General features: G+C 37.4%; 1 protein-coding gene across 4 annotated transcripts in view; it reads right to left on the bottom strand.

Moving 5' to 3' along the window:
• The window catches only part of si:ch73-242m19.1, a 31,184-nt gene extending 22,033 nt beyond the window's left edge, over window positions 1-9,151 (bottom strand). For 2 of the 4 annotated variants that reach the window (XM_037542177.1, XM_017699928.2), the window contains exons 1-11: window positions 9,017-9,151; window positions 7,710-7,854; window positions 7,552-7,624; window positions 5,656-5,766; window positions 4,794-4,907; window positions 4,505-4,699; window positions 2,740-2,824; window positions 1,687-1,838; window positions 565-717; window positions 298-399; window positions 1-153 (exon numbers count right to left, since the gene is read on the bottom strand). In XM_037542177.1, the coding sequence (XP_037398074.1) occupies window positions 1-153; window positions 298-399; window positions 565-717; window positions 1,687-1,838; window positions 2,740-2,824; window positions 4,505-4,699; window positions 4,794-4,907; window positions 5,656-5,766; window positions 7,552-7,624; window positions 7,710-7,854; window positions 9,017-9,080 (1,347 nt within the window). In that variant the 5' untranslated portion in view covers window positions 9,081-9,151. Of the gene's footprint in view, window positions 154-297; window positions 400-564; window positions 718-1,686; window positions 1,839-2,739; window positions 2,825-4,504; window positions 4,700-4,793; window positions 4,908-5,655; window positions 5,767-7,551; window positions 7,625-7,709; window positions 8,014-9,016 lie in introns of those variants that run through there. The other 2 variants (XM_037542178.1, XM_017699926.2) reach the window with 2 other exon arrangements.
• Between the last annotated feature and the right edge of the window lie 1,438 nt (window positions 9,152-10,589).

A 10,589-nucleotide genomic window follows, 5' to 3' on the forward strand; every position in this document is an offset into this window, starting at 1 on the left:
CTGTGCAATGTTATAGATGCTTCTCCATATGTTAGAGGCAGCAGAAGCTGCTGTCAGCCTTGAGGTCATTGCTAAAAGCCCCATGGACTCCGGCTCACAGGCAAATACTGCATGCTGCTTCAGGATTTCAGTTACTCTCTGGACATCTGATTCCTTAAAAAGAAACAATTCAGGGTCCACAAAGCATGATACATGTTCAAGGACTGAAAAAAAACAATGATTGCTTAGAGATTCCATAAATTAAAACATCACCAAATAACACTCAGAACACCATCTGAAACACCTTTATTAATTCACCTCGCAGGACCTGTAGTGCAGCTGAAGAAATTCATCCACGCATTTCAACTCTTCCAGTTTGGACATTTGTTTCTGTTGCCAGGGGTCTCTCTTTGGTTTCACCTGTTTTTAGTCCAAAGAAAAAAAAGTTTAAAAAAAAAAATGCCACACACTAAACTTTATGTAAAAACTGCCCACCTTCAAAACATGGCTTCACAATAGATCAAAGATCACATGATTTAGAAGTACTTGACATTTGAGGGATGATTTACAGGGTCAGTGACACACCTGGATATGGGGAATCCAGTTGGACTCCTTTCTGAGAGCCATGTTTGGGCTTCTCCTTCCCCACTTCTTGTCTATAGCCTCAGTGCTATTATACTGCAGAAAGGTATTCATCAAATCTTGATCTTTGAAGATGGTCCTAAACTCATAGGTGACCTAAGCAAAACAGAATAATTAGCATAATGCTAAATAAACCTGCTCCCAATTTAAAGTACAACCAAAAAGTCAGAAACCACTCCTTATTTATTTTATTTCTGGTAAAAACTGCCATTAAGTAAGTAAGCATGCCAGTTCTTCATTGTTCAAGAGATTTTGCTATGGACATTTGATAATTCATTTTTATAAGGAAAGCAAACATCAAAGGAAAGTAAGTGAAAAGTCAGTTTTCAAAACTGGAGAAATAATTAAAATATATAAAGAAACTTTGACTCCTAACAACTGCAAGACCTGGTAGACCACCAGTACTGTCACCATCAGATGAACAGCACTTTCACAGCTTGATGGTGAACAGCTTTCATCTTTGAGAGAGAGAGGAGAAAATCAAGCTCCATTCTCGTTTCAGATCTGAAAAAATCCACAGGTGTTTCTGTCCATCCTAACACTATAGGTCTTAAAGGATGTATAGCTGTCAAGAAGCCAGTAAAAGGAAACAGACAAAAGAAGAAAACCTGCAAATCAAACAAATACCCTGCTGGTCTTTTTAGAACAATGGACTGATCATCACAGAGTCCAGATCTAAACATCTTCAAATGTGATTGGGATTAATTGGCTGGTGAAAAGCAGAAAATGCACCCAACTTCAAAAACTGAACTTTGGCAGTGTGGAAAGGAATGGTAGCTATAATAAAGGCAAAGGGTGGGCATTGATTACTAAAAAAATGATATAATATTTATTTCTGGCTTCTATGTAATTTTCTTATAAACATGTCCTTTCTGTTTTTTCAACCTAACATATAAAAATGAATAAGTTGCACTGGATGTCTATTTTGACTGGAAATTTAGTAAATGAAGGGCACTTTCTGACTTTACACAGTACTGTATGTAGGCTCCTGTTATGATGTGTGTACAAACCGTGTTGTTAATAGTGTTCTTGAACACTACAATTTGATAATACGTTTGCCAATACCATGCTGAAGAGTTCCATCTGATCAGCAGAAGTCTTGATGGACTGCACGTTGTACTGGATGTTATAATGTGAAAGTAAGTGCTGCAGTTGATCTTGGAATTCGTCTAATTTTACAGATTGTCGGGGCACTTTAGATGATGATACAAACATCCCTGATAAGACAATGAGAGAACATTATTGTGACAAAACAAAGGCATAGAGCGCAATTCAAATCAAGCAATGGGGTTGAAGTAGTTCTGCAAAATGAATTTTGCACTTATCTCAAATGTCATTTGATGTCCGAAATTAGCTTTTCTAGTTTTGCACTATAGGCAACAAATAATAAAAGCTTAAACTTAATATGTACAAAAGGACATTGTATAGTACTTAACTGAGATAACACATTATTTTGAGGTCTGTTGTGATTTCTACATTGCCCTGCATGTATTTCTTTGCCAAGAATGGATTTTGGATGACAAAATCTTTTTAGAACATAAAACAATGTCTCAGGCCTCAGGCAGCATATTCATAACCATTTCATGTAATAACTTTCTGTGAGGCATTAAACTCTTAAAACACTTTCAGAGGCATTTAACTCTGGGTGTCTGGTTCCTATCACCACTACTGACTGACACAACAAATCTGACTCAGTAATCTTGTCTTGAATGGCATGTTTAATACCAAACCATTCTGAATGACTTTGTTTATACCTTAATGATTTAATGATGTAAAACATTTGAGAAATCTGTGAAATTCCCCTGAACACAGTTAGATAACATGTGATGATTCAGGTAGTTTGCTAGTTGGTGGGGTATAAACTTCCACTGTTTGTTAGTGACATTAATCTTGTGGCTAAAAGCAAAACTAAAGAAGTAAACTTCAGACAAATCTTAGTTAACTGACTACATTTGGTGTAAAGTGAAAATTGTGTAAAGTAGATTTATGAGTGTACTATTCCTTTCTTATTGACCTCATACTAACATTCCATGTCAACTGTGCTCTACCTTAGTGTGAGCTTGTGGGTTATTTAAGCATAAGTCTTGACTATAGTCCAACACTGTGGAGTAATCTCACCTGAAAACTCCCCAGGAGAGCTTAAGTCTGGTGTACTGTTGCTGTCTGCTTCTCTCCTCTCACACAAAGGAAGATAATGAATCACCTATATCAAATCAAACCTTTAACATAAGCTCTTCATAAACACTTTTAAGCAACACAAACTGGCAGAAATACAACCCCAATTCCAATTAAGTTGGGAAATTGTGTACAACATAAACAAAAACAGAACACGATAATTTGCAAATCCTTTTCAACCTATATTCAATTGAATACACTACAAAGAAAGATATTTAATGTTCAAATGGATAAACATTGTTTTTTGCAAATATTCACTCATTTTGAATTTGATGCCTGCAACACATTCCAAAAAGAAGTTGGGACAGGGGTAACAAAAGACTGGGAAAGTTGAGGAATGCTCAAAAAACACCTGTTTGGTACATTCCACAGGTAAACAGGTTAATTGGAAACAGGTGAGTGTCATGATTGGGTATAAAGTGAGCATCCCTGAAAGACTCAGATGTTCAGAAGCAAGGATGGGGCAACGCTTACCAATTTGTGAACAACTGCGTGAGCAAATAGTCCAACAGTTTAAGAACAACATTTCTCAACATGCAATTGCAAGGTATTTAAGGATTTCATCATCTACAGTCCATAATATCATCAAAAGATTCAGGGAATCTGGAGAAATCTCTGCAAGTAAGTGGCAAGGCAGAAAACCAACAATGAATGCCCATGACCTTCGATCCCTCAGGCAGCACTGCATTAAAAACCGACATCATTCTGTTATTACATGCTATTACCACATGGGCTCAGGAACACTTCAGAAAACCATTGTCAGTGAACACAGTTCGCAAGTTAAAACTCGCAAAGTGAAAGCCATATATCAACAACACCCAGAAATGCTGCCGGCTTCTCTGGGCCCAAGCTCATCTGAGATGGACTGACGCAAAGTAGAAAAGTGTCCTGTGGTCTGACGAGTCCACATTTCAAATTGTTTTTGGAAATCATGAACACCGTGTCCTCTGGGCCAAAGAGGAAAAGGACTGTACGGATTGTTATCAGCAGAAAGTTCAAAAGCCAGCATCTCTGATGGTATGACGGTGTGTTAGTGTCCATGGCATGGGTAACTTGCACATCTGTGAAGGCACCGTTAATGCTGAAAGGTACATACAGGTTTTGGAGCAACATATGCTGCCATCTGAGCAACGTCTTTGTCAGGGACGTCCCTGCTTATTTCAGCAAGACAATGCCAAGCCACATTCTGCACATGTTACAACAGCGTGGCTTCGTAGTAAAAGAGTGCGGGTACTACACTGGCCTGCCTGTAGTCCAGACCTGTCTCCCGTTGAAAATGTGTGGTGCATTAGGAAGCACAAAATATGACAACAGAGACCCCGGACTGTTGAGCAACTGAAGTTGTACATCAAGCAAGAATGGGAAAGAATTCCTCCTACAAAGCTTCAACAATTAGTGTCCTCAGTTCCCAAACGCTTATTGAGTGTTAAAAGGAAAAGTGATGTAACACAGTGGTAAACATGCCCCTGTCCCAGCTTCTTTGGAACGTGTTGCAGGCATCAAATTCAAAATGAGTGAAGATTTGCAAAAAACAACAATGTATCCGTTGGAACATTAAATATCTTGTCTTTGTGGTGTTCAATTGAATATAGATTGAAAAGGATTTGCAAATCATTGTATTCTGTTTTTATTTATGTTTTACACAACGTCCCGACTTCATTGGAATTGGGGTTGTATTTATGCATACAGGGTCTGTACATACACTCACATGCAGGAAGTTGTGTATAGTCTTAACTGAGTGTAGGTGGCAAATAAGCCACTGCAAATAGATGACCACATCTTCCTGTGTAACCACATTGACGGGGTAGCCAGTGCCTAAAAGAGCCTTTTCTCTGGACACAGCAAGCCTGCGAGCCCTCTGCAGAGCATCTTCAAATTCAGTTGCCAATTGAGTCATGTGCTCCTAGACAATGCCAAGTCAGAAGAATTCAATCATATACAACATATACAGGTAGGGATCATACTTTGCACAAAGTAAGTTATATAATTTAGATTACCTTATACTGAGGATATAATTGCTGCAGGATGATGGAATGCCGACAGAATCTCCTCCATCTCAACATAAGCTGGTATTTATACTGGGCCAGCTGATATGCTCGGTCTGTGAAGAACTGATATGTATGTGAGCATAAGCAATCTGTAGAAACTGTTTGGCATTAAAGTAAACCTGAATTTTTCAGGTTTCACAATTTATCATATCATTTAAAAGACTAAATTTTTGTTTTACTGTAAAGTGTAATGATTTTTGACTTCCTCAAAAACATCTTATTACTGTCACCAATAATAAATCAGTTATATCATGTTTCACCTCCACCTTCCACCACCAGCTTAGCTAGCTCAGAGACCCTCCTTGATACCAAGTTTCACACAAAAATGTGTCACGGCACAGAAAGAAAAAGTTAACATGATATCCTATTCCTGTGCTCCAGTGAATGACACCAACTCTTTAAAGAGTGTTTACAATGAAATATTGAAAAAGAAATCCATATTTCACTTCATAGGCATCCAGATCATTACTGGAGGACCAAAGACCAGCACAGTTTATTGTCATCCTCATACCTGAATTCATCTGAGCAGATACCAGGTTTAACACTTTCTTAAAAGTAAGCAAAGGTTTCCATTGGTTTGGGCCTCCATCTTGCATAGAATCATTACATTATGCAAAGGTTCTTTAAAAAAAAGAAGAACAAGGTTCCTCACAATTAAGCGTAAGAAGTGGTTATTCTAGGGCACCACTCCAAAGAACTCTTCTCAACACCTTTATTTTTAAGAGTGTAGGTGTGTTTGAAGAGGGAAATCACCAAATTGCACTTTCAGGATTTTTTTGCCGTCCAGGACCACAACAGGACAAAAGTCTACCTGGTGCAGTAACAGTGGTAGGCTCTCAGGTGTGTACTCTTGGCCAAGGCAGCTTTTCAGCTCTCTCTGGATGACCTCTGCTTGGGATACTACAGGTTTCACACCTGCAACCTATAGTTAATGCACATCCTGGTTACACTCCCATAAAATACTGACCAAAATCATAAAAAAATGTGAAAAACTAAACCTAAAAAATACATAATTGCATTATGTCCTAAAGGAGAATCCCTCCGACCTTTCAAGGTTTCTCAGAATTCAATGACAAGATGTAAACAAAGTCATTTAGAGTGGTTTGATGTGAATAGTTTATTATGTAGAGACATTTACAAACTAGAATTTTGATACAGTGTTGGTTATAGGAACCAGGGGTTGTGATGTCTATGATCCAAATATTCATATTAGTCATTTTATTTAGTTTTCAAACCTGACCAATGAACCTCCACACATTATCTGAGTGTTTATATATGTAATGCTGATCATGATAAAATCTGCTAAATCTGAAAAAAAAAGGTTTTCTTAGGGAATTTACCTTCCACCTTGCATTTAAACATGAATGGATTTTTAAAATAAGTTTCAAGCCAAAACCTTATGTTAAAACTATTGCATAACAACGTCTCAAACACCAGGCAACATATTCATAACCATTTCACATAACAACTTTCTGTGATGCAGCTTCTATTGCCAAGCAGTGATGGAAGAAATACACAAACCATGTACTTGAGTTAAAGTAGAAGTTACTCAAGGTAAAATATTACTCCAGCAAAAGTAGAAGTTCCTCCCTTTAGACCTCCACTTGAGAAAAAGTACAAATGTATTTGCCTTTAAATGTACTTAAGTATCAAAAGTAAAAGTACTAAAAGATTAATTATGACCCTAATGTCCTATTATCATCTTTATAACAAAACTCTTACTTCATAAACTCATTTTAGGTGAAAATCCTCCAGCGTCTCTCTTGGTAAACCAGTCTTTTAATAGAATGTCATTAATTAGTGATGCTGACATCTATTAAAATGATCATAAGCACAAAACACTGAAGGCAAACAGTTTGCATCAGGTAGAACCGAGTGGCTCTGAAATAACTTTCTGCGAACAAGCAAAGCTTCAGTTTAATATTTATTTACAACTTACAAGTTTAAGTTTAATAAAAACTTGCTTTAAACTCAGTTTCACAAATGAGTTTCCTTTACTGTATTGATCTATAGGTCTCTGTTCATAAACATAAACTAGCCCAAACTAATTTACTATAAAATGAAATAATGTTTGTATAAATTCAGAAAAAAGACATATCAGTCACAACTGCATATGTGTACATATTTCTATATTGTGGTCTATTTACTCAAAGTTAGGTTAGTCCCATCATTTATGTTGAATAGGCTCTCCCAAAATTTTACACTGCTGCACTGATGTTGAGCCATGTGCTTGCACTGGGTCGGTATGACCAAAGCTCAAAGTGCCACTGTGCCCTGATTGGTGTTCTTGCTTTCTGCTTCTTTCGGTTTGACATGTTACGTTTTTATACACACATAAACCAAAAGGAATAACAGATTTCGCAAAATTTAGTGGAGTAAAAAGTACGATATTTGACTTTGAAATATAGTGGAGTGAAAGTAAAAAGTTGCCCAAAATGGAAATACTTCAATACAAGAAGTACAAGTACAGAAAAAAACCTACTTAAGTACAGTAACAAATTACATTTACTTAGTTACTGTCCACTACTGTTGCCAAGTAAACACTTCAAATATCTGGTTCCTATCACCACTACTGTGAGCAATTCTGACATGGTAAGTTTCTCTATGATGAAGCATTAAATATCAAACCACTCTTTGAATCTTAGCCATGTAATTTTGTAGAAATGTATCAGTGCAATCTGATGGAAATCGTTAAAATAAACCTCACCTGGAGTCCTCTGTGGAGAACTTGCTGTCTTTCCATGCGAAAATAAGACACATCCTTTGGAATATGAACAGAGCTGTAGAAGTAACAGTGTAAACATCAGATTAAACTAAATTATATGATTGTCCAGTAGTTTTGGTAATAGTGTTGGCTACTCTCACCTGTGAGACTTTGTGGATATTCCGTGCACAGTTTCTTTTTTCTCAATCTCACTCTTCAGAGCCTGGAGCTGGGAAAACAGTTCTGCCTCAAGCTGCTCCACCTTCACTGAGGAAGAGACTTTGTATGTCCTGGCTTTGACCATGTCTGAGAGAATTCAGATTTGAGTAAGTCTGTACTGTTTGCTTATCCAGTCTTAGTAGTCTTTTTTCTTCTTTTACTTCAATGTGTAATGTCGTCAAAATGCCTACAGCCTCTCTGTGGTTGACTACTGTTCTTTGTCCATTCAGTGAAGAGGTGCAGTGTTGTCCTATCGTGACCATGGAGACTAGACAATGTGCCCTAGTAGAGCAACCCAGTGCAGCTCAATGGCTAACACAAATAACACACATGGGCCTACTACCCATTAAAGGGGAATTCCACCAATTTTTCAAAATTTTCAGCATAGTGGTAAGACATAAAACAGTCATCTGGAGCGACTTGATATGATTTGATTGAATGATTTCAGGACTGTAACCTTAAAAAAAGAACAATAATTATGGAACATTCTGGACTTCATAGCAATTTGAACAAACTAAATACCCATGTGCGCTTGTTTAAGAGTGGAGTATTTTTATGATCTAAAAATCTGCAGCAGCCCTCCACTGTTTAAGTGAACTCTGTATTTTCAGGAGTGAGCAGAGAGAGAAAGTCTAAGCAGACTTCTAGGCCAGAGCTCCAAAGCAGCCTAATACTCATTTAATGTAATAATGAAGTTTTTATCAACCGTTAAATCTCCCACTCAGAGTGAGTTTCAGTGTTAAATACCACTGTGTGACTGTGGGCGTGACGCAGTTAGTTACCGCACCACATTTTAACAATCTGATTGGTCACCACTCAGCTCATTTGCATTACGTTCCTCCGAGCAGAGAGAGGGTGTGAGTCAGGTCTGATGTGCTCGTGAAGCGTGTATGTTGTCATCTCTCGCCTCATGAAAGCACTTTATTACTGTTCTGTTTGATGTATTACAGTTCTGTTAGATGTAAATTAGATACAAAATAATTTTTAATAATAAAAAAGGCAAATCATTTTGCATGACGTTATCGTTCGCATTACGTATACGCTGCTTGACATTTCAGCAACCCAACCCAACGCAAAACGCCTGCCAGCCTCCCTGCCTCACAGAAATCATCAGATGATTACGAGAACGTTTCTGATGTCTTGAGATATTGTTTTACTCCAGTTTTGAATTACCAAACAGGTATTTTAGTTTCAAATCAAATGCATAGAGATAAAGGTGTTCTAAGGCAAATTAGCCACAAATACTCACTTTTGTTATCATAACCATTATCAACATCCATCCATCCATCCATCCATCCATGGATTATCAACATTTCAAATAAAAACTGCGTGCAGGTTTACTGGTGGTTTTCGGTCTGCGTGCAGGTTTTCTGGTGGTTTTCGGTTGTCTGCTTTTGTGTCAGACGTCGCGACGTCTGTTCATCACCACTAAAAAGATTAAGTTAAAGGAGAACTCCGTTTATTGTTCAAAATGTCTGTCCAGTTAAATGGCTGAGACGTAAAAAAATGTCGTATAAGTGGTTTGATGTGAAATGGTCCGTTTTAGAAAAAATTGCTGAGTCATAATTGTTCACAGTGGTGGTGATAGGAACCAGACATCTAGTTTAACACATCTGAAAGCTCCCTCACAGAAAGTAATTACATGATATGGGATATACGGTGCCTGATGTCTGTTGTATGATAGTTTTGTGCTAAACTTTTATTTTAAAGCTTTCACGACAGAAGGATACATGCACTGAACGCATTGGCAAAAGTCCCTGAAGGATTTTGTCATCTAAATTACATATAAAACTCAGAAGCCACGTGTAGGTTAAAGGTGGTTTTGTATAGTAAATAAAATGGCTATATTTGTTAAAGACATTTTGACCCCTGGTTCCTATCGCCGCTGTAAAGAAATCAGTTTTATGTTTCTCTACAATTAACCATTTCACATCAAACCAGTCTCAATGACTGTTTACATTTCAAAGACTGAATTCATGATACATTTTGAAAAATTGGTGGAATTTCACATTGAATGTCTACAATGAACAACATCCAACCATTCATAATGGCGGTTTAGATCTCAGTGATTTTCGCAAAAACGTTTTTAAAACGTTTAAAATAGGTGTTATTTCCCCTTTAACTGCACATCATCATTGTAACTGCACTGATCTGCACTTGTACGTATAGCCGTATAGTTAAACCTCATATAAAACAACAAATAAAAACAATCCCTGGCGAATTGTTTTAGCCTGCTAGCACTCATAGTCGTTTCTTCGTGGTGCTGTTCATTTTTCTACCTGCAGGGGGAGATGGACGCTCATTGATATCAATTCTGTACACATCACAGATTAAAAAAGAGAGATTTAAGAGATGTCCTCTCCTCCTCTTCATCCTCCAGAACAGAGCGGAGGACCTATTCGAGGTCACGTATGTAGGTCTATAGGTTAGTACAGAGGCGGACAGACTAACTTAGACAGCTAACGTTTAAAGGCATTACCGATTCACCCTGTATTAAAGCTGAGCGGAGAAAAAAAAAAACATTTGATACAGGTAAGTTTATTTTCCATTCTGGACGACAGAAGACGTTAAGGCTCTTTCTGCCTAACAGTTAAAGCAGAACGCACACAGTAAATCCCATTTCTTAATTAATTCATTGAATATTAAATTAACCAGTCTATTTAAGGATATACAACCGAGTGAAGATTATGAGTTTGAAATCTAGGTCAGTGGGCTGCGTGTTATTTTCATTTTGCGCTGCACATTTATAACGAATATGCACATTATGTTAATAAAGGGCAATAGCCAAGAATTTTGTTTATATTTTTATTCTAACATTTTGT

Source organism: Pygocentrus nattereri, chromosome 10, assembly GCF_015220715.1.
Source record: "Pygocentrus nattereri isolate fPygNat1 chromosome 10, fPygNat1.pri, whole genome shotgun sequence".
In the NCBI taxonomy this organism is placed as follows: Eukaryota; Metazoa; Chordata; class Actinopteri; order Characiformes; family Serrasalmidae; genus Pygocentrus; species Pygocentrus nattereri.